Genomic DNA, 24,779 nt, shown 5'->3' on the forward strand with positions numbered 1-24,779 from the left:
ATGAGTTGGGGAAATTTCATCTGAACTAACAGTAGGCATATTCCTATTCTGATGACTTCAGCAGAACTTAGTCACAGAAGTGCGCTGTGTCTGTAAGCGTCTGATTTTGAGCATCACACCAAAAGAAAAAAAAACATTCACACAAGCTTTCAGTTTCAGTCAATTTGACTTATTACAACCAAGAGCAATAACATTTTGTTTCCATAACTTCAATATCGCTAAAGATGAGGCATATGTGGACAAGATTACAAGCAGCAGTTGATAGTAAGTCAAAGCCAGAGTGGCCTGACAATAAGTGTAGGAAGTGTTGCTGTGCCACATGAGCGAAATGGTCTGTGAAAAAGAAATGCTGAGAGGCTTTTTATTTCAGTTTTTCCACATTTCTGTGGAAATGTGAAGAATACGAGTCCCAGTCAAAAGGTGCTGAAAATCACAGGTAAGCAGAAATTTCATGGCAATGCATCCAAAAGTTGTTGAGATATTTCACTAAAAAATGTCCAAAGGAAAAGTCAGAGGGATTATTATTTAGTAGTATGTTATAGGTAATGAAAACGGAAGTAACAGAAAGTAATCATTTTCAGACATGCATACCATGTCCCACTGCCCCTTTTATGCATGCACACAAATAGGTTGATGAAAGGTCATATAATACCAACAAACACACTGCCTACACAGACATGTCCTGTTCTGAGAAAGAAAGACATTCTGGTTTCACATGACTAAAGACCTTGTGCGGAGCTACAATAAAGTACAGCCTTACAGCTCTGTGTTGAGAGGACTATATCAAAGCATCGAATCAGCCCAAAATCCCTCTGATCCATCACAGTGATTTGTTACGGTGACATTCCCTGGCAGTGTACCTGGCTATATGGAGGTGTCGAATGTGGAGCACTGCTGTTGATTACTTTTACACTTGACAGATGGCTGTAATTAGATGAAGCTGAAATGAAACAGCACAGAGCAGGGAAGAAAGGTAAAGGGAAAGAAACATTTTGCCCGAAAACAGAGAAAAACATCATAAATGCTGCAGAGGCAGAGCGCATATGACAAAATGCAAAAAGCATGTTTTTTGCAGCAAGCACTCTCCCTTCCCCTCATTCTGTTATTTTCATAAAAGCAAGAGACTGTAAGGCACTTTCAGATAAACTGATTAAAAAATGAATGCAGTTAAAATTTCAAAATAAAATAAAAAACTGTGGAAACTGTATTTTAATTGGAAGTTTATGATTCATAGTATTTCAGAACATTAAGGACACCAGTGAATGGTTTGGCACACAGAAAACTGGTGGAAGAGCCTAAAAAAATGTGCCCATTTTATATTCATTCAATCAAGAATCAAACACTAAATAATCAGAGACATGCCGAATTAAATAAAATTGGGAGGTTCCACAGTATATGCTATGAAACAATGTTGATATACCAAAGGGACAAAGGAGGCAGAAGTGAAATATGATTCAAAAATAGACAGATGGTGATAATGCAAGGGCAAAGAGAGAGTCGCTTCACTCACAAATTGTTATTGACATCTCATTTAATGAGGCCAGTGGCTCAGTTTTTCTGGGCGCTTAAGTCTAACAGTCTAGTTTAATGTAATGGCATTGCAACATCAGCTCCTATACTTCCACCTGCTTGTTGAGGCTATGTATAAGCACTGATGGCTTCAAGTTGTCTAACTTAAATGTGGATTCTGCTATTTTCCTCTCTGAGTCTAAAGTGACTCAGCCTCCACTTATGTAATGCCTTTATATTTGCTGCTCTGAATTCCAGTGTGCTTTCACAACAGTTTGTTTGGAATACAGTAAAACACAATGTGAGTTCGCATGAGCAAAGACACAATGGGTGAAGAGAGAAATGAAATCAGAGCAGCAGACAGAGCTTTTTCATCAGAGGTGCCAAGGGAGAAGACACCTCAGTAGTGGAAACACTGTTTAATTAACAAATAATTTCTGTGAAGTGCAGAGCAGAAACATTACCCCACTTTTACAAAGATGCATAATCATGAAGGTGCAAATTACATGCAGCTTTGATAAAATCAGACAATTTTTTAACTATGGAACAATCTGCTGATTATTTTGTTGATTAATTGTTTTGTCTCTTTTATGCAGTGAATGTTAGAATTTCCAGAGTCACATCACACACAGTCTTATTTTGTCTGACCAACAGTCCAAAATAAAGATAAACATAATATATAACAAGCATCAAGTCCTTGTTTTTGAGAAGTTGACTAAACCAATTATTCAGCTATCAAAGTACTTTCCAATTTTCGTTTTTTTGTCTATTGACTAATCCAATAATTGACAAATTGTTGCAGCTCAGGCTGTAATTGCTCCATAATTGCCACATTATTGTGTCAAATATAAAATATAGATTTTACAATCGCAGCTCCATCAAAAAATTGGGTTTATATTTGTGAAGACAGCTTTTCATTTAACTGTCCTCCAAAGTAGAAGCTTATGTTATATTTTTTATGTGTTACACGCTTCAGTGTGTCTGAGTATGAGTGTGTGAGTGAGAGAGACAGAGGTAGGGAAAAGACAGAGCAAGAGTGAGACACAGAAGCAAGGGAGAAGGGGACATGTCAAGGGTTGAAGAGTCCATGGGCAGGGACAGGACTCATTTACTCTGCACCCAGCTGAGAGCCGTAAACCTTACCATCCCTTTTTCTCTGCCCTCCCATCCCTACATCCTCCCTTCACTGTAACTAGGCAACGCTGGCTTGAAACGATTCAGATGGTAGAGGCAGGCCCATCAAAGGCAAAGACAGACAGGCAGCCGGGCTCAATATCTTTTTCTTCCTCTCTATTGCTCTATTTCTCCGTGTCAGCCTCTCCCACCTGCTCGTACCCTACGCTGTAGTAATTGCTGCTGAGTCCAAATGTGCTTGATGATGCAGTGACCTTGTATAATACAGAGCACTGGTACACAATCCATTGTATTGCCTTTTTACACTACATGCTCAGCTTTACACATTGTCCTGCCAGCAGATGCAAGAAGACATATTTTTCAATGGAAGGTAAAAGACAATGCTAGCAAACTAGAGTACTGAAAACTATTTGCAGAGGGGAGATGAATATGTGGATTTCATCAAAATTTGCACAGACCATCAAAATACCAAAAAGAGCTAAAAAAGCTCTGCTGCACTGGGGTCAGGGACTGTGTGTTGACAGTATTAGTTTGGTAAAACAGCATAGAAGGAATGTGTGCACATAGTGCTGGGAGTAAAAAGAAAGACCTCAATGAGGAGACGAGCATAAAGAAAACAAGCTTTTCTGCCCAGTATGTTGAGGAATGTCACTACATAAATACATTAAATATGTCTTTATGAACAGATGGACACATGCAAAGACATAAATCCACAGACACAGAGGGGTGATTGCGATTAAGCACTGCCATGACATCGATCAGTACATACGCACTGGGCGACAGTAATCATGGTACAAGAGGGCAGCCAGGTGGACAGGGACAAGGGTCGTACACGTGCTGACACATAGGAAAGAGATGGCCAGTTAGCAACAACGATATTCCAATAATCACTTGCAGAGGGAGAACAGTGCATTTTTATTTTGGTCCTTGAACAGTGTTCAGTACACGTTTACATGGTTGCTCAAAATCAATTACATTTTCCTAGAGATTATTAGCATAAATTTATGCTCCATTCTGGGGTCAGATGAAATGTGAAGGTAAAAAGATGCATGATTCATTATGACAAACATGCATGGAATGTTTCAAAATGCAATATCACCCCCCCACCATTGATCATATGTCCCTGCAGGACATAATACATACTGTACATCTGCATCAGTTAATTACATCTGGTAGAAAAGTGTGCAGGCAGCAGACTGGACACACATGCCGTAGGGGTTCCATGACTCAGAGTAATGCACATAAGCATCTGTAGTTGGGGTTTCATGCAAGTATTTCAATTAAAAAGTCTCATAACAACCGATCACATAGCACATCTTACTATAACTACTGTACGCTCTGACTTTCTTTCATCCTGAAAGTGTAGCTATTCTGAATCTATTAAGTGTGGGGTTTGCCCTAAGGGTTAGAAATGTGTTTGCCAGACTAATGAAAGCTGTTCAGCTATGATGCATTAGCCTGCCACCACCCTACGCTCCTCTCACAGCTCCTTGTTTAATCCAAACCACTGTCTCTCTCTTTGTGAGGTTCATCCGGTGTCAAGCTGTGGAAGGAGCCGAGGATGACAGGAAGGCCATCTGTGCCAAGCTCTGTCGTACTCCGTCTGTGTTGACATTTCCACACAACACATGCATGCACGCATGCCACCATACAGGCCTGAGCGCGCATGCATAAATCAACACAAACACAAGCAAACACAACGAAATAACAAAGGATTTTACCAGTTTTGCACTTACACACCTACTGTAGATATTTGGGTAGCTGACACAGACTGGCAACATTCATATCACGTGTGATAGGATAGTCTTCAAGGGATCAGAAATGAAGGCGCAGTTTAGAGAATTAATGTATTCTTACTCAAATAAAAAGCAAAAAAAAAAAAAAATTCAGATTCATCAAACATCTATATGGTCAAGGGGTGCTGTTCATATCAACCTCTCTGAAGTTTTGTGAGTTGAAATGTAAAGCAAAATTTTACTCATCTCTTGTGCTGCAATTTTACAGATGTCACTTCACTGAGCTATAATAAGAATGAAGCAAACCATTGCAATAAACCATTATGCCCAGTTAAGCTGTCAGCTGACTGTAGCTATAGCTTGTCAGGTGTTGTTACGCCATGCTGGCAGACCAGGTCAACTTCTAACAGCCAATCAGCAGCAGATAATAATCTCCACACCTGCTCACCACAACTCCGCAACTCCACTGGTCCCATCAGATGGCTCTGTGATCAATTATCTGCCCAACCCTGACTCCACGAGTGACTTCCTCCACTATACCAGATGTGGTCAATTTTTCTATCGAGAGCAGTGACTGTACAACAATTTCCCCTTACAGTAAAGTCACATTAAAGCCCACATGTGAATTCAAAGCACATATTGATAGTGATATGTAAATGAGTGCAAATTTAACAATGCTTAAATATAAAAACTGTTGAATGTATGGATTACAGATATCAGACAGTTGAAAAATGCTAATAGAAGGCAAATTAAGCCTGTTTCTACATTTGAGTTTTGCTTGTGTTATGTCTTCCTGCTACTAACAGTTTTTTTATTGTTTATTAATCTGTAAATTTGTTATCTCACTTATTTGATTAGTTGTTGGTTCATAAAATGTCAGAAAATTGTAAAAAAAAAAAAAAAGAAAAGAAAAGAAAAATGTCATTCAGTGTTTAAAAAAGCCAAACATAGTTTGAAATGGCTTCTATTGTCCAAAGACATTTCATTATTGTCATAATTGAGTAAGGAAAGCAGAAAATATTGATATTTAAAAAGCCGGTATCAGAGACTTTTGAATTTCTTGAGAAATTACACAAACCCTTAAATAAATGATTAAATTAAGTGGAGATTAATCTATGCATTGACAGCAGCAGCTCCAGTGTAACTGTAGATTATACCAATAAATACATTTTAAATTACTCTGTCAAAAGTTTCTCACTTTGTTTAATATTATCAGCAGTGTGTGCAGCAAGTCTAGCAGCAGCAGCCGTAGAGCTGATGTAATGTCATGAGAATGGATGTGTGACTCTGTGCAAGTTCTTTAGTACCACACTGTAGATCTCTGTAGTGCAGCAAAGAAGTTCCTTTTTCTTGAGTGAGGTTCAAATACCTCATTTCATTTGGTATTTCTTTAGACACATGCAATATAAATTAACACTACCTAGATTTTCTTTTATAAATGAATTATCATCTGTATAACAGTGTGTTTTATTAATTACAGAAGAGTAAAGGAAGACATGCCAGTGAAAAAAAACTCAGTATAGTTTAATTCTCACCACTTGTTGTCCTCAGACTTGTGAATTGTTCAGGGTTAAGTGCATTTCTTGAGGAGTTTTTAGCATTGGGTGGACACAGGTAAAACCTAAATTATTAATCTGTCTGGTTCAGCCTCAAACGAGTGCCTTCTTGTCAGAAACACTCTTTTCTTTTTCACTTGGTCAGAATAGAGTGTGGGATAATAAACGTAAATCTCTATTTCAAATCCTATTGTGAAGAGCTCAGTGAGGTCAAACACGGTCACACATACTAACCCCATAAACTTGATCTGTCTGTAGAATGGATGTCTCTGTCCTCTCTGCTTAAAGCAAGACAAGCTGTCCCTCCCATTTTGCAGCACAAATTTGCCAGTAATGCAAGTAGCCTGCTGACAGCTGTGCCCAAATGATCTCTTGAGCTCCTAAACACCACATCTAATTGCCATCAAGTTCCCAAGCGTGTGTGTAGTTGAAAGCACCACTTCAGCAAGCAAACACACAGATTGCATTATGCAAGCTGATTTTTGATTATATCGTTCAAGAGCACTGATGGAATCTTCACAAAGACACTCGAGCATGGGCATTCACACAATTTTGTTCTTCCTGCTTGCAAGAGGCACAGAGACTTGACAAGTTGGATTTGGGGAACACACTCCAAACGCTGAGGTTAAGACTTGGATCATAAAGGCTACTGGCATTCCCACGGTTCACTACACAGCTGTCTTGCACTTAACACTTTGAGAGCACAAAAGCAAAACAAACAGAAGTCTAGAAATTTTATTGCACGAATCTCTGTTTAGTTTCCTATCTCTCAAGCAGTATCAACCTGGTCTGACCATTACATGGGGAAGCAAAAATTTAGAGCAAGCATGATGGGAAACCAGTTTTCAAGCTCGCTTTAGTCTCAGGGGAGCAGTAGGGTTGACTTCAAACGCACCTATTAATAACCGTGTGGCCATGGCTAGACCTCAATTACTTTGACCAGTCTTCTGCCCAAATGCTCCTATAAATGTTGATATTCCATATCCATCATTTGCCTGACATCTTAGTTCTTTCTATTACATTAGCGTGACCCTCTTTTTGTACCATTTAGGTTTCTTTCATTCACCCTTAAAAGTGAAACCACATATATACCACATATAAAATCTCCTTTCCATCTCCAAAATGTCAATGTCTCATTAATTTGAGGAAAAAATGTCCTTCATGTTGATTAAAATGCATTGCAAAGGGTTTTCATTATTCTTATTCCTTTAATAAAAGCACAATGCAAATCCAAGTCCAGGAATAAAAAAGTGGAGCATCAAGGTTTTCACATAATGACAGAACTATTCTGCAAAAATAGACAGTCCCCTTTTGAACCTAACTTTGAATAATCAACTCCAAAAACATTGCACTCTACCCCCTCTGTGTAAGGCCACATCCACATGAATTTGTTTTTCCTTTTAACAGTGGCATTGAATAAAAAATAAAAATGATCTCCATACACACAGCTGTTTTAGTATTATTTCAGAAATAATCTCTGTCCATACTGACCTGCACATGCATATAGCATGACCATTCACATACACTGAGCAGACATGGACAAGTGTAAACAGGAAGCAAATTGTCAACTCTGAGGTTAGTTACTTAGTTACAGAAAATACTGCAAAGGAAAACCAGATATTTCTTTGCTTGGAACAGCAACAAGGTGGAACTGTTACTGAAACACGATTATACTGTGGCGAAAACCATGAGTGAGGAGTCGTTTTAAGCCAAATGAGGCAACATATCAGAGCAGTACCAGGGCCATCATCTATTGCCAAAGGAAGCCAGTACCCACACAAAATAATGGAATCACAATCGAGCTCCCGGACTGAAATGCAACGCCGAATTTTCAAACTAAAACGGGGTCAGTACCATTTTGAAAAGTCTGTTTTAGCGGTCATAATATGCTGGAGTAGTGTACATAAGGCATAAATGTGGCAAAGATTACGCATTTTGAAACAAAAACAGATTAGTGTGGATGTAGCCTAAGGATCTCAAAGGATTCCTCACCAAAGATAGTGTATCATAAGTGAGGCAGGTGTTACAGCTCAATATCATGAAAATGAAAATGGATAAATTTCCATCATATAGAGACACATTGTCTTGTTTTAATGTGTGGTCCTGATCATTGATTCAAAGACGGTCTTCTTTCTTTTTAAAAGAGAAGGCAGGCAACCATTATTATGTGAATCTCTCAGGAGGCAGTGGCACGATGAGTGAACACGCGAGCAGGTAATTTACGGGCAGTTGATGCATCTTCCCACGCGTAGACCGAGTCAAGCCAAACGAGACACCAGAATGAGATTGTCACAGGCAATTGCGTTTTCATTAACACTCTGTGAATCAGTTAATTTGTTTTTGAAAAGAAACCCATTCCCTGTGAAATGATTTGTTATTCCTTGTGGGAAATTGCTGGCTTTTTTTAGCAAATATAAAAAGTGGTCAAGTAGATGAAATGTTTTTAGAGGCAATGATTGTGAGTTTCTGAGCAGAAATGATTCAGAATCTCACCGCAACTTTTGCTTGCTATTTACTGCAGTTACAATGCTTAGTACAAGTGGTTTGGCAGTCAAGAGCGTGCTTCCAGTTTGTCTCCTATTTTTGTTACTGTGGCTGTCTTGTCCTTTTAGAAACATTACCAAAAACAAAATAACCAACACAACATCTTGTCAAGCAGACTATTCCAGTGTGTTCAACCCAATTCCAGCATGATAAACATGTACACATAAATCCTGCATTTCTCAAAGGCACTTTTCGCAGCAGTGCTATTTGGTATAGGTGGTTGCATAGGTCAGCAGCATGTCAACATGTTTTTGACCTTTCTGAGGGCCTGGTTGTGAAGGAAGGCTTGCCATTTGTGTTCCCCCAACTGGCCCAGGTTAAACAAAGTTTCAAACAACTACATTGATAAGATAACCCTACACTGACTGTAATTCAGCAAACTGCAATGGGAAGAGAAACAATCCCAGCAGAAACCAAGCAGAACACTTCATTTGGGGGAGATGCAACAAAATGCAAAGAAATTCTGCATTCTATTCACTAAAAGATGGAGAAAATAGTCTGATGAATCTATCACAAAAGCAATTATAAATTGAAACTCTAAGATACAGTCAGTGCTATGCATTTATACTAAGACTCTTACCAGTATAAATATAAGTATCAGTCATTTTATGCACTCATTTGGAATGTTATCACTTATCAGCCTGAGAGATAAAGGTTAGCAGGGTCCTGCTACACCTAGTAGATTGAGAACGCTGTTATCAGCCCATTAAATGGCAGTTCTGATCAGATTTCTTTTGTGAAGTTTAGGCACCAACTGTGGTGTAGTAGTAGTTAATGATGTGGGTGTACTACAAGGCTGATGGGTCGGTTACCAAGGGGTTATACACTCCTATTATTCCAATTAATTTTTGGCTGATATGCTGGTATACTGTAAATGGTCAGAAAAAAGAGGCCTCCCAATCAAATAGCTTGTTTGTTGTGAATATTAAAGCCATTTATTGAGGTGACCATGGCATTCTAAACCTACCAATCTTCTAAACCACATCTATGAGGCTGATAACTACTAAGAATTCCCATTTAATCAAGTGACAACATTTGAATTGGGTGCTGGTTGGAAAAACTATTGTTCTGGACTCAAAAACATATCAAATCATATCATATCATATCATATCATATCATGAAATGTCACAATTACATACCGTAGTACAGAACTCTTTAACACATTTGTAGCTGCTGTTGCTTTTACCGTGCCAATAATGTTCAGACACGTCGACCGAGGTACAGAGCAACTCCTGACCAATTTTTAAGACATCAATAATACTCATTCAAACTACTAAAGAGGATAAATCCTAGCTCCCCTAAATTGTATTACAGGGCTGCAACTCACAAATATTTTCATATATAATTTATCTGCACATACTGTTTTAATTAATTCATTAGTCTTTTGTCTGTAAAATGTAAGAAAATGATGAAAATCATCACTTAAATATGTACAATTTATTGTCAAGTGTTGAAATACCTTAATACATTAAATGTATTCAGCAGTAAATGCTCATATATAAAAAGCTGGAAGTGCCAAATGTTTTTCATTTAATTTTCTGTCCATCAATTCATTGTTTCTTTAGTTATATGCACTCTCTGAGTTATGTCTCCGGCTGCAATTAATGCTCCTGCAGATCAACTTTCCCTGAAGCTGGCTTGCGTATTTAAACTAATGTCTTCCATTTTCCAAACTGCCTTAACCAAACAATTGAGCATATACATGAAGTTGCTGTTTTCAATATGGGTGGGGAGAGCAATAGTGAAAATGATAGTGACAGCACTGGTGGTAACAGGTTGTTGAAAAGAACAGGTTGTGCAAAATGAGTGAGAATCACACCCTATCATACACACAACTCAAAACCGAAACAGATATTGCTGCCGCTTTTTTGATTGATGTGTCCTAGAATGATGACTGAATGTTTGTATAAAACTGTGGATACACAAAGAATCTGTCAGGTTTCAATTCTGAGAGGTTGTCACTGAAATGTGACACTTGCTGCCCTGGTTTCAGACCACTCACCAAACTGTAGTCAGTGGCATTCTGAAAAGGGCTGGCTCTCTTGGGTGACTTGTTTTATTTGGCTCTTGAATCAGTTAAATGCTTTGACATTCAAAACCAGCAAATATGGAACATGTCAAATTGTTGTTAAAGTATCCACCATCAGGTCTACTGATTAGTTAAATTTACTGCAATGCTTAATGCATTAATTATAATCTATCTGACTAAATAAGAGATTACATCGCCCTATTAAGTCTGGTTTTATCCCTTGATTGCAAATATAATCAACAGATTAATTGATGAAGAAAATAATCCTTAGTTGCCCTAGATTACATTACTGCTGAAACCTGATAAAATAAATGGAAAAAAAGATTCAAAATAACTTAAATGGATGGAATTATTTTATAGTCCACACAAATTGACAAAAACCCAATAGGTCTTCATTAATCAAGATTTTTTACTCAATTAATGTATTTTAATTTGGTCAAAATGTGTTGTTAGTTTATGGCTCTCCCATGCACTTCTTAAATATAGCTATTTATACTTATGTTATTCTTAGAAATTGATGTTAAACATCTACTGCACTGGCTATAAATCATATAAGAAAAGTGAAAATCATCAGCTGAATCTCAATATAAATATGTGGATCTTTAGGACACAGAAAACAGACACAAAAAGGAGCATTTTCACCTCAGCAGCAATCAAACAAAACCATATCATACACGGTACATCTAGGTCAACTCGTCTGGAATTCATAGTTAGGAGACTCCCCGGGCTCATCAACCAGGCATGAATAATCCATGTCCAGATTTCAATTAGCCTGCAAGCAAGACTCATCAATATGTGTGTGTATGTGTGTGTGTGTGTGTGTGTGTGTGTGTGTGTGTGTGTGTGTGTGTGTGTGTGTGTGTGCTCCAGAAATAACTAACTTTAACACTGATGAGACAGAGACGAATGCTGGGCCTGGGGCCATTGCTCATTTACAGATGTCTATGTTAAGTAAAACCCAAACAGGGTGAGAGATCCATCTGTTTCATCTTCCATTTCAGTTTCCTTTCTCTCTTATGTCTGAGACATTATAAGTGGCCTTGGTTTACCTTTACTTAGAGCTGCTGTGCAGCAATACAGCACTACAATGTTCTCTGATCAAATTAGTCTAAAAATAGCTCGGCTGTTGATTTGGAGGGTCTGGAAATTGCAAAGAAAGTCCTTCTCTCTTTTGAGCTCAATAAACCCAGTCAACATGCACTACACGAAAATGACATCTATAATCTTAATTTTTGATCATTCTAACATCCATACACCTCTCCTGTTCTTTTTTCAGGGGAAATTTTCCTCTTTTGCATACCGACAAAATCTCAGTTAAAGCAAGTCATTTTTTAGTTTAGTCATATCTTTTTTTATATAAGGGGCTAAGAAACGGGTCACCATTTCAGAGAAATCTGCATATGTATGCAGAACCTGTAGGCAATGGTACAAGATTTTGGTATTGAAAGCGTGCTGGTTTCTGTTTGCAGTCAGAGTAGTACTGACCAATCACGTTTGAGCTGGCTTTGATAGCCTGCACAGAAACAGTCCACATGGAAACAAAAGAAACAGAATGCACTGAAATGCGAAATGCAATCTTGAAGCCCATCAGTTATTGTTTTATGACAATTTAGCTTTACATTTGTTTTTTTCTAATGTATCTGCAATCATACACAGATATCTGTTTAGAGAGATATTGTAGATATAGATTAGCTGAAATATTGTCAGCAGCTGTCAAAAGTTGCTAGTCAAACTGTAAACAATGAGCAGCACGCAGAGGAGAAAGTTTTGGCTTTGTTATCCGCTGGCTATACATCAGTGGCTTCAGTATCATCAGATGATAGCCGAGGGGTATCGGTTCCAAGACTGATACATTTTCACTTGTTTCAAAAATGTGATTTACAAAACAATATATAGCAAATTATTTCACTGAAACTGTGATTATGATCCAGAAAATGAGACATCATTCTTCCCTTTTCTTTCTATTTACATTTAAACTACATTCGATTACAGTACCATTCCGTATTAAGTAATATTTCATGCTTTGTGAAGCCATGCCCATAAAGCTTTTATACCCACATGACTGCTGCCAGCCAACAACACCCAATCTCTGTAAAGCCATTTATAGACTTTAGAAAACACATCTTTATATAACTACCTATGCATTTTTCATATTATATGCATTTAGACTGGAAAGCCTCTTGACTGGAATGACCGTGGAGAGCAGGGCTATTTCAACAGTGATTTGCTGCCCTGGGGAATCAATTACTTAACCTTTGTGTTGATAGCAACCATAAAACTTAACTACCCTTTAGGTCTGTATTTGTGGTAGTCGACATGTCTTTATCACAGTCAAAGACAAGCAATGGGCTTGACCCTGAGAGACCTGTGTAATGGTAGCTGCACGGTACTTTGTGTCCTAACAGACAGATATATGTGCTGTGAAGTACAACCTACACACTATAGCGTGACAGGATGAACACAAATAGATATAAATAGAGATAAATATGCTGTCAAGTGAAGCATGAATCCCCAGCCTCTTAATCTCTGACTGATGATAGTGTGTAATCTACGATGACAACATACAGGGTCAATACAGAGAGCGAGCAATCATTTAAGCAAATCAGATTGCACTGCTGATTGTGAAAGAGCCCACCTGAAAGACCCTCTCATACTTGTAATAAGGCTGTTCAATGAGCACTGTGTGGTTTGTTCACACACGCAAGAGTGTGTGTCGTCATCACTGTCAGCAGTTCTCATGGCTGATTTTCTTGTGATCACATGCGCAGCCGGGGTCACACACACAAACAAACAACACAAGCAGATGAAGGCATGCACGGTAGTATTTGTTGCGGACAGGTACAACCAAATCAAATATTACAAGATGAACATCTGAGCCTCTGTTTCTTGACTCTTTCTTAGGACAGATATCAGATGACCCTGCATCACATGGTAACTTTGCACATTTCCATGTTAACTGGTCACAAATTCCTCAAGATTATACCAGCTCTTATGAATAACCAGGCTTAGGCATGATGACCCACTGTTTATTGAACTTTCCATGTTTACTTGCTTGAATCAAGCAGTATTCCTCCACAGGATAGGTTCAGGAGTCCTCTAAAGTGCCATTAGAGGTCAAGTGAGACTGTCGAAAGGGTCATTCCCTAAGACTATGTAAACAGCTTTGGACAAACACATAAAACCTGCTTGACACCAGAGTTCTTGCTTTCCCATTCCTTCCATCATCACATTTACTCTCAAGGCACAATGGCAAGCTTTCTGTTAAGATTTGTTCATCATTTTGACCTCTTGTCAAATGACTGTTTAAAACACAAGAGAAGCAAAGAGATGAGATGAGACCTGCCTCACTTGACATAGCTTCCAACCGAGCGTGGGTTTTAATTATTTTCATTTATCAGTCAATTCATTCAGATTATTTTATCAATTTATCATTTAACTTATTTCAAAGAATACAGAAAAGTATCTATCACAACTTTCCAGAGCTTACACTTGCCACCATATATGGCAAAGGAGACATAGCAAGTCATAATACTTGAGAGGCTGTGACCAACAAAACCATTTTTGCTCTAAAAATACATTAAACAATTCAATAATTTTAAAAACAGCTATTCACTGATTAATCAACTAGTCCCTGCAGCTTTAAAGCATTCTAGATATTCCTTTAGGTCAATATGAGCTATTTACTGCAGTGTCTCATTATGGTCTAAATATTGGCTTTACCATAGCCTACTAATCTTGGAATTTCAATTTCAATAGGATTTGCAAGATTTCTGGGTTCACCAGAAGACGCTTAGAGCAGAACTGCTGCTTCTTCATAAGTTGCAGGTAAGGTGGTTCACACGTCTAATTAGGATGTCCCCGGGGTGCCTCTCTGCAGCAGTATCCCAGGCATGTCCAGCTAAGAGGACACCCCTAGGTAGACCCAGAACATGCTTGGAAGGACTATTTATCCCATACTACCTAGGAATGCCTTGGTATCCCACAGGAGGAAGTAGAGAGGATGTCTGGGTTGCCTTGCCCACTACTATTGCAACCTGACTCCAGAAGGAAAGACAGAGAATGATAGATTATTGGTGTAAAATATTATTCATCTGGAGCTATAGTTATAATATAAAAGTATAAGTATAAGTATAAAAATATGGTGTAAATATCTGCATTGGCCTTAAAAAAAAACACACTGGTCAACTAAAGTTTGGCCCACTTCATGCATGCTCCATCAGTTAGTTGCTGAAGGCGGTACAGTTCAGAGATCAAGGCTTCCCTGAATTACTCACTCCAGAGAACCCACTACTCACAGGGAGGAGTTCGGAAAGGTTGACCGGCCTTTTTGCAGCACATAATTTAAAACTGAGGACAACAACTTTGGGAAGAAACCTGCAATGCCAGGAAAACAGCGAGGTCAAGTAGCTATTTGATGTGTTTGTTGAGTGTGTCAATAAAACACAATTAGACACACTCAAGAGTGTTAGACCTTAGAAATAAATAGATTGTATAGATTTGTTTCAGTTAATAATAGATTAAAGCATATTTCTTCTCCAGCAACTGTGTGAATTTCTTACAAGCCAAATCAGTTTTACTAAACTATTCTTCATTTTGCTGGGGAAACCCCTTAAACAAAACATGGGCCCTTCAGAAATTAGTTCCAAAATGTACAGTTGTGTGTCACAGTTCTGGTTTTAACGAGCAATGAAACATGCGGCTGCGTCATTTCCCATTCAGCTCCCTGTACGAAGTGAATGGACACACTGTCCATGATAATCACATCCCCTCCCACTCGAACACAAATTCACACTGACTGTCCCAATCTTAAACACATGGTGAAGATGACGCAAGCTCAGAGTCAGGGCTCAGACAGCACATTGGCAATGGAAACATTTGAAGTCAGTGTATAATAAGGATGGAAGTGGGGCTGTCAGCATTAGCACTTAAAATGCAATGTGATCAAGGTCCATACATCACGCGTTATTGTTTTTTAAATCGCATTAATCACCAGCCAACACTCCCTTCTTTAAAAGGCTGTACCAGGATAAAGCTAATATGATGTAACTTGCATCATTTGAAACTGGAAGACCTCTCAGGTAGGGTCCAAATAACACTCCAAAGTTGGGCTTTTGCAATGGAAAAACAGCATGGTAATTTCACAGGGGTCCCTTGACCTCTGACTCAAGATATCTGAATGGAAATGGGTTCTCTGGGTACCCATGAGTCTCCCCTTCACAGACATTCCCACTTAATGCTAGCCGACAGATTATCAGCCCGGCCGAATACCAGGGCCAATATTTGACATTTTGCAGTTTATCTGTATCTGCGTTTAATTTTAACGATGGCCAATAAAATCAATTAACTAAAAAGTGAAAAGACAGTCTCAGCATGGGAGTAACTTTTACTTTGTAAAACCTCTGGGAGCTACTTATATTTAATAATTTTTTAATTAAATTTTCACTTGACTTAATAAAAACAAAAAGTTGCTGGGAACTTGCTGTATATGATATCTAAATTCTCAGTTTGGATATACTGAGAGTTTGTTATATTCCAGATTCTAAATATCTACAGAAAAGAAAAAAAGTAGTGTTAATGCATATCAGATCCAAATTTCGGTTAACGGTCTCATTAACTACTGATAATTAGTATTGGCCCTGAAAAATCAATATTGGCCGTCCCTTTGTCATTTGATTCTGAATCAAGACAACCGGGTAAGAATTACTTTACCTTGTCAATATGGACTTCATAACTTAGCACATGCACATTCTTCTGTATGTGATTTATGAAAAATGTGTATAAATACTCAATATACTTCCCCTTCTTCCAGCAATTAATCACAAAAGACTATTGAAATTCTGTGAATGATCACAATTTTACAAATGAATTGTTTGACAGTCCTAGATGGAGGACAATAGTAAAACTAATTAGTGGGCCTGTACTAATTCCACAGCAAAACTACCTTGGATCCCAGTTTGGAAACCAAAAGGAAACCAGTTGTCCAATGAAAAGGAAGCCTTCTGTATTGTAATCTTTATTGGTGAAACGTGTGGGTGGGTCTTTGACACAGATGTTGCAAGCTCTCATTATTTGTTAATACTACAGCCTTAATATTTGGAAGAGTGGGTATTTACAGAGCAATAAATCACTGTCACTGCTATTTTAAAATACTAGATAACATTATAATTGACGTCTGTTGTTTCTTATGTTCATTTAATGTTAGTCAGACACGATCATGGGTAAGGGTTTAACTGCATCTGCATCTTACCGTCTAAATTTTCCCTGTCGCTGATGTGCTGGAGGTTGCAGCCCGTGTCCTCCCGGCTCAGCTCCGGCTCCGGCCGGTAGGGCTCGAGCCTGGAGTGGTTGTTCCTCCGGTGTTTCGGGCTCGAGGACACGCAGCAGGAGGTTGTATTCCCCATGGTAGCCTACAAGCAGGTTATGGTTGTAGCCCAAACCCCCAAACTGTAGCCAGCCTTCTCCTGGCCGTGCTGTTGGCGTTACTACAAGGGAGGAAAAAACGGGGCGGTAACGCGGATAGCCAGACCTGGTGCAAACTACAAACCCCGAGTATCCGTAAGCGTTACACGCCCTTCCCCCGAGTCTCCAGTATGCTTAGCCGCACAAGCGCAGTCATTTAAAAGGCTGATAACACGCCAAAGGTAGGCTAATGAATCAGAAGAGTACCCCAATGTCTCCTTACTAACGTCCAGGCGAAGGCAGACAGTGTATGTTAACAGGCTTCGGTTTCACATTCGACTCCCTCGTCTTGCAATTTCCGTCCGGCTGTCCAGTTATCTTCAAAAACACATTTTTAACACTATTACTTTATAACGACACTAATAAATAGGAGGACATGATTCTTCAGCTAGTCGGGGGAAGATATTTTTTGCTCTCAGCGCTACATGGTTGCCGATGTACTGTAGAGACCGCTGCTGCTACATCCGCTGCCGCGTGGCTTTCAGGTGCTCCTTGGAAAGTCGGATTTTCGAAACTGAAGTTAAGAAATTGCTTGGTACTTTTAAACGCATTCCATATAGTAAATTTTAAGCCACGAAAACACCGCAAAATGTGGAGGATGACCACAAATTTTGTTGGACTGCTGCGTTTTGAGGCATTGTATGTCAGTTAAACTATGTTATTTAACTTTGAAAAAGACAATTCGGAGAGAAAACTCTACAATAGCATTCATTTTTTGTGTTCTTGTTGTTGTTTTTTACATTTACTCATTATGTGTTTCTACTGTTCGGTTTTCTTTTGTATTCCTTTATAGAATCGTGGGTGAATGGTCGTAGATGTGCATAAGTAGAAATTACTATATTTCCCGTAGCACGTCAACACATCTTAAAAACCAACAGTGCTGTGGCTGTGATGGAAAAGGTTCCGGTTCAAGTGGGTGGTTACAACTGGGTAATAAATGGACAATTATGGCGGTCTAATGGGGATACAATAAAGTATGAACAAATATAAATGTAGAATATAAATTGTACAACACAAAAAGACACTCTCATGGGTACATTTGAGTGCTTTATGTCTGGCAGTGATTTATTTAATTCCACCAATATTTAGCCTATAAACTCTCAGTAAAATAATTGTAAACTCAAATTAAAGAAAATAACAAAATAACAATATAAATAACAGTAAACCATTGCTGTATATCCCCAGGTTATGTCATGTTATGAACCCAAACACAGACATCTGTCATTTCCCTAGTACCCATATTTGTGAGCACCAGTTAATTATTTGATCTTGACTCATGACTGACAAATCCATGAGGGCTTTGCCTTGCCTGTGACAGATTAAAATGGTTGCTCATACTAAACCTCCTTGCAGGATTAAGTGGAAGATTAGCAGAGGTTAACTTAAACAAAGTGAGGTCCCAAGGAATATCCTAATCCTTTCAGCTGTTTTTCATGACAAGCAAGACAATGTACACACTGATGCTTGAGAAACCATCCCTGATGATGCTGGAGACTGATGAGTGGATGAGAATTGATAAGCTTTTGGCATGATTGTATGGAATGACATGATCAAGCATGGTGCTGCAGTGCAGCCTGCTGGTACTACAACAGAATTGCAATTAATAAGGGAATACACCCGCGTTACAGCGTGATCCATGTGTTTTGTGACATGAAAGATGTTATTGTACCTATCACATGAGAGCTGTCTTCTTATCCTGGACTATCATCTATAAACTTTTCAGAAGATACAAAGGCAACTGTTTAAAATTCTGCAAACCAAGAGTGTTTTGTTGCTGAGTGAGTGTCTAACATTTGGAAGCATTTTACATATTACTGGCAATCTGTGTAATTATTAGTGACTTCACCATAGACAATGACGTGTTTTAGTTGCTTTTCTCTATAATACAAAGCATGCCATCTGCTGTTATTGATGGAATAATGTTTTGTGCTGGGTGTAGTCTATGGCTAAATACGGACAGTATTTCCTTTTCCCTACCAGTGCATTCCATAGTGTGGTTTTGTCTCAATCGGGGTGAAAGTTGACTGTGTTTTGTTATAGACTGGACAGGAATAAGGTTTCACAATAGCCCCAGGTGCAGTGAAAGTCTTAGTGGTATTGAATTCTTTCCTGAGTTGTTTTGCGTCCATGATGTCTCCCAAACAAACTGTACGAGGAGTGAAAGAACAGGAATCACAACAAGCAAACATCAAAAAGCAGTGCAGATGCACTGCAACAAACTCTGGAGTATCTGAGAAGTAAACTGTATCCACTGAGTCAGAGAATGCCATCACTGACAACTGGGCCAATCTTTCCTTCTTCTTAGCACATCCACATTTTTCTGGATATGATTTATGGAAAATGTGTTTAAATACTCATCCTACTTCCCCTTCTTCCAGCCTGCTCGGTGCAATAACAGTGTGGCTCTTCCCTAGCATGTCTGTCATCTACAAAAGGCAGCATAAGATGTGAGGGCAGACATTGCTTTGCTTTGTCAGTGACAGTCATAGCAGTGTAGTCATAACTGAAAGGACAGCACTGCATGTTCACAGCAGATCCCAAGGTTGAGACTGACATAGTGCTTCAAAGCTTTTTTTGGGGGGGGGGGGCAAAAAAACAAGAGAAACTGAGCAAGAACTTTATTGAAGAAAGAAATGTCTAAAAGACCTTTAAATACAGTGTGATCATAACAAGACAACAGCTACGATGTTACAGAGCAGATATAAAGCACCAACAGAACAGACTGTTAAAAACCTGGAATTCTGCATCAAATTTCTAATTAACTGCTTTTAATATTACATAAATAACATCTAAATTCAGCCGTGTATACTGAGATAAAGCAAACAGTGAAGTCAAAACCAGAAGTTAAAGGTACAGTGTGTAGGATTTCATGGCATCTAGTGGTAAGGTTGCAGCATTATAACTAAGTGGTCACGTCTCCCTTGAGCCAAGCGTGAACAAAAACTATGATGGTTGACAGGAAAACTTGAATGGCTTTGTCTAGAGCCAGTGTTTGATTTGTCCGTTCTGGGCTACTGTTGAAACATAGTGGACTCTTTGGTATCGGATCAGCTCCATAGGTAGATATAAATGGCTCATTCTAAGGTAACAAAAACACAACAATTTTTATTTTCATGTGATTATAAACTAATGAAGATATAGTTATGAATATTACATACCGTTCCTGCCAATATATGCCCCTAAATCCTACACACTAGACCTTTAATTAAATTCTACAAATGCATGTATTTGTTCACTAAATGTACACTGATAAATACACAAATACTTTTTTTCTGGGTACAAACTATCCACTGGTATTCAAAACTTTGAAAAATACAGGGTAAACCTGCCCAAATAATTATTAATGCCTCAGTTCAAAAGCAAATAAGTCCTCATACAGATGCACAACAGATCCTTGTAGGTGAACACATCAATTACTAAAAATAAGTTGGTGATAAGATGCTGTGGGTGTGAATTTTTGATTCGGAGTAAAATAAAACACAAAGTGAAGCCCTGATGGCCTGATTCCTTTTCAACATTTGGCTTCTGGCAGCATTTCCTGAATCATATCAAAACAAACCATCACAAAGAATACTAGTTGATAGTACTTTAATAGAGCCAATTTATAACACTCGTCATAAAGAAATGTAAAATGCAGTGCAGTTAAGAAGGTAACTGCAAAGGCCTTGGTACCAGTTATGGACTGCACATTTTGACGATCAGCTCCATCCACAGATGCACCTCTGCATTCAGCCAAGCATTCTCCTCCTCCAGTTCGGAAACGCGGGCCTCCAGTCATTCTACATATTTCTTCTTTTTTATTATGTTTCGTCTGACTGAATCCCTGATCAAAGGGACATAAGTTCCACTGATAATAACCTCCGACTTGAAACGAAGTTTTTGCTGGTGATGGCGCATTGGTAATTCACAGCCAGAAACACTGACATCATTGTGTAAACACATTTTACAGCAGGGACAAGGACTGTTTTGTGTGTGTTTATGCGTCTGTATAAGCAAGACCAGAGTCCTCAAGACACCCCACAGAAGCAGACCAACACAGTGCGCACAATCAAAGGAATCACTCGACTTTGTGTCGATAGATGTCTTTTAAGGCTCTAAGCTCCTCAATCAGAGTCTTGTTTTGATTTTCGAGCACAGCCACGCGATTTTCGAGGCATTTGACATATTCCTTCTTCTTTCGTCGACACTCCCGGGCGGCTTCCCTGGAAGCAACAACAACAGTAACCGTGAAAAAAAGAAGCCTTGACATCTTTGGCTTTTCTCCCAGATACAACAGAGAGCTCATTCTAGGCATGAATCCGTTTGCGCCAAGGGGAAAAAGGAAGCTCACATTGCAAAAGTTACAAAAGGTTTTTTCTTGTGGGCAAAGAATGTTTGGATGGTGATAATTATGACCACGTTTTCTGATACCTTCGGGACAGGACTAGAGTCAACCAAAGCAGGGGAGTGTCATAAACAAAAATGCGCAAAAAAAAGCAAGATTTACTGATGACCGATCATAGTAAAATCATCTTGTGGGAGGACAGGGGACATGCAAACAAGACAGATGAGTCAGTGCTAGTGGTGACACAAGGCTGTTTACAGCACAGTAAGCTCAAAGTTCTACTGGCAACAAGCAAAAAAGTACATTAAAAGCAGGAACTCATCACTTTTGCTCACCAGAACTCCAGACTTTTCCACATACAACTGACCCACTTACAAACACAAGCCTCAACAGTTGGTCAGACATCTCACTCTACACTCCAAACATGCAATACAGAGCAGATAATGGAGAGTCAGCCAACCTAGGAATTAGCAGCTAAATGGCCTGGATGGAGGAGAATCATGTGGTGAAATGATGATAGGCTTGTGGATGTTATTAGTATATGCAGTAATTGTCATACATTGTCATATGGTATTTATGCACAGTAGACACAGCACAAAGCGCATTAGATTGGATTCAGGGAATGTGTCCAACAGAGCCAGATTGATGTGTTTAAAGGCAATAACAGTATTAGCATTTGAGAGTTCCAATAACTGGCCAACATTTATGATTTAAAGGTCCAATATAATGCTAATTTTCAGGTTCATACTTGTATTTAGGGTTTCTACTAGAACATGTTTAAATGCTTCAATAAAAGTAAAAACAACTTTATTTTCTCACACTGTCTGCCTGAATATACCTGTATTCACCCCATCTAAAACATTTCCAGGTCTTCCACATCTGCACCATCACTGCGGCTGGCAATGACTGTAATGCCACTGCAAAGGGCAGTTTCTGCCGTTATATAGTATAGATGTGACATCACAACTTTATGAAAGTCCTGATGGCTCATTTAAAAAGTCACAATGTCTGAGTATGAACTGTGTGTATTTTGCTGTTGGTTGAGCATTTTAATACTTTCATAGTATTTCTATAGCACCTTTAGCTGCTTTATAATAAATACAATATACAATCTTTAATGCAATCTTTATGCTAACCTAAGCTAACTAGTTGCTGACTGTAGCATAATATTGAGAATACAAACATGAGAGTGTTTGATTTTCTTAACGAACTCTAAGGAAGAAGCTAAATAAGTGGATTTCCAAAAAATGTTGAACTTGTGCTTTAAAAACCTACTCTAACATTCAATGCTGTAGTTTCAAGTTAATTAAGAGTTAGTATAAACAATGATATTAATCATCTAATAAACCTAATAGTGGCTGATGCTATTGGCTAATTATATTGGCTGATAATACTGACTGATAATACCAGTATGGAGCATTTATTGTCTGGGGTCCAATGTGCAAGCTGATGAGTGTGAATGTTTTTCTCTACCTGTTCTTCATCAAGCGGAGCTCCCTCTTGGCGATGGACTCTGAGTGTTTCTGGGAGCTACGACCACTGGCCTCTGCCTCCCCCTGTGGGAGGCTCGAGCTGGAGTTGTGCAGCTGGCAGGCAGTCAAATCACCTGAGGTGCCTGGGGAGACACAAAAAAAACATATGAGTCAACAGGACTGGGTTGCACCAACCATTTGTAAATCCATTGAAGAGGACGTATGGAAAAATCCTACCGAAGTGCTAATTACTTTAACTACTTACTACAAGCGATTTATTAAACTTGGTTGCAACAATTAAACTGGAAAAAGTTTTTTGCTTCTGCCTAACTTATCTGGTTGTCTTTGCGTCAGTTGTAGCAACAATCATACCTCTTGAAAAGTAAAAATATGAATTAGTAGTATTCATGCATATGTGATTATGCTAGCCTACAAACTCTTTGGTCATTTAAGACAAATTATTATTAACACTTCCATTATGACTAGTATAATTTTAAGTGATGCAGATCTGGTGAAACGTGTCAGTTTGCATGTATTTTTGATCTAGTGACAGATAAAACCATGGGCATATTATGAGAAAATGGCCTCCTGGGCACACACAACCCAAGGGCCCCACCAATTCTCCTACATAGGCGCAAGACACACGGACTCATTGTGGTTAAACATCTCTTTGTGGTCATTATCTTTTTTGGTTTTTGTGTCTCTTTCTGATCATTTTGTGTCTCCTTATGGTTGTTTTGAAACTCTTACAGGTTATTTGTGTATTTTTGTGTTGTTTTGTCTCTCTCTGTGGTCAATTTGAGTCTCTTCCTTAATTTGCAAGTGAAGACCAGGGGCCCCTCTGACACTTTGGGTCCCTGGGCCTTTGCCTTGTAGACTCGTTCAGTAATTCATCCATAGATAAAACTATGACACACAACCCAAACTGTCCTGTAACTCTTAACTTTTTTTGTACTACTTCCATTATAATTTCTTCTTGTATGAAATGTAGCTGAAATAAATTTTTAAAGATTTCAAAGGTTTTCAAAGATTTGTCACATGCATGGAATACAGGTTTTCATACAAGGTGGCCCCAAATAGATACTTAGAATAATATGAGAATAAGTGACTGAATTCCACATTTCATTCTTTCTTCCTCTATCTCATTAAGTGACACTGAAAAAGAAACACACTGAGAGATGGCGCCATTCATATCTAGTTTCTTGTGTTCGTTGTTTGCTCAGTGCCAGCAGAACTCACTCATTGCCCCTCATATCATGTTAATGCGTTGATAATTAATTCTGTGATATGTTGGAATCACAAATGGAAATGCGTATAATCACAGCATGGCTGGTGACTGACGTCAATGTACATCTTATTTGCTCGTTCCAGGAAAAGCAGTGACGTCAGCTACTGCTGCTATGTGCTCTGAGTGGGCAGAGCATTGAAGCATAGAGAGAGAGAGAGAGAGAAAGAGCAGCAGCTGAGAGAGAAACAGCCAGAGAGCATGACTGCGAAGACAAGCAAACCCTGTGAAATGCTTCTTATCGGAGCAGCTTGGTGCTGCTGACAAGAAAATAAGGGTAATATTTCATCAGTTCTCTGCCATTTTTTTTTAAGGTTTGGGGGGGGGGGGGGTACTTATGATGTTATTTAAGGAAATTACTTAAGGTTTTAATAATGATTTAGAAAAGTAAATCACGCAGAAAAACATTAAAAAATCACAATAATCTGAGTTTTTTTCATTTCCAATGCTATTGAATTAACTGTTGACATTAACAATTACTGACAAAATTGTTAGAGATGATTTTAACTTAACTGTAATTTTAAAAAGCCCTGTTTTTTTATATTTGTGAATAAAAGAGATGATAGCAAACATACCTGTTTCTGTCTCATCCCCAGTTACAGCCATACTGAATCTACTCCCAGTGTTTTCCAAGAGAAACTGTCCCCTTCAGAGTCTTCCCTCTGACTGAAATGTTACCACAGTCAACAGTGAGGCTATGTGTGCAATTTTACAATTAGAGGCATTGACAT

The 24,779-nt window shown here is 38.6% G+C and overlaps 2 protein-coding genes across 5 annotated transcripts in view; both read right to left on the minus strand.

The window, feature by feature from the left end:
• Nucleotides 1–17,428, minus strand: part of ccny (cyclin Y) — a 40,865-nt gene extending 23,437 nt beyond the window's left edge. For all 4 annotated transcript variants that reach the window (XM_042510461.1, XM_042510459.1, XM_042510460.1 and 1 more), the window contains exon 1: nt 16,756–17,428. In XM_042510461.1, coding sequence (XP_042366395.1) covers nt 16,756–16,909 — 154 coding nt within the window. In that variant the 5' untranslated portion in view covers nt 16,910–17,428. The remainder of the gene's footprint in view (nt 1–16,755) is intronic.
• Nucleotides 17,429–20,095: 2,667 nt separating this feature from the next.
• Nucleotides 20,096–24,719, minus strand: LOC121960669 (cAMP-responsive element modulator-like). Its single transcript, XM_042510478.1, has 3 exons — nt 24,624–24,719; nt 22,765–22,906; nt 20,096–21,169 (listed from the first exon to the last, which is right to left on the minus strand). Exons 1-3 carry the CDS (start codon nt 24,652–24,654, stop codon nt 21,025–21,027), a joined length of 318 nt encoding a protein of 105 aa, XP_042366412.1. The 5' UTR covers nt 24,655–24,719; the 3' UTR covers nt 20,096–21,024.
• Nucleotides 24,720–24,779: the final 60 nt, after the last annotated feature.

The sequence above is a fragment of the Plectropomus leopardus genome, chromosome 21 (genome assembly GCF_008729295.1).
Source record: "Plectropomus leopardus isolate mb chromosome 21, YSFRI_Pleo_2.0, whole genome shotgun sequence".
In the NCBI taxonomy this organism is placed as follows: Eukaryota; Metazoa; Chordata; class Actinopteri; order Perciformes; family Serranidae; genus Plectropomus; species Plectropomus leopardus.

Coding starts and splice junctions, on each gene's coding strand:
- LOC121960669 (XM_042510478.1), bottom strand. CDS start 24,654: ATGGCTGTAACTGGGGATGAGACAGAAACAG. Junction 22,907..24,623: donor TGGGGATGAGACAGAAACAG/GTATGTTTGCTA, acceptor GTGTCTCCCCAG/GCACCTCAGGTGATTTGACT. Junction 21,170..22,764: donor CTCCGCTTGATGAAGAACAG/GTAGAGAAAAAC, acceptor TGTTGCTTCCAG/GGAAGCCGCCCGGGAGTGTC.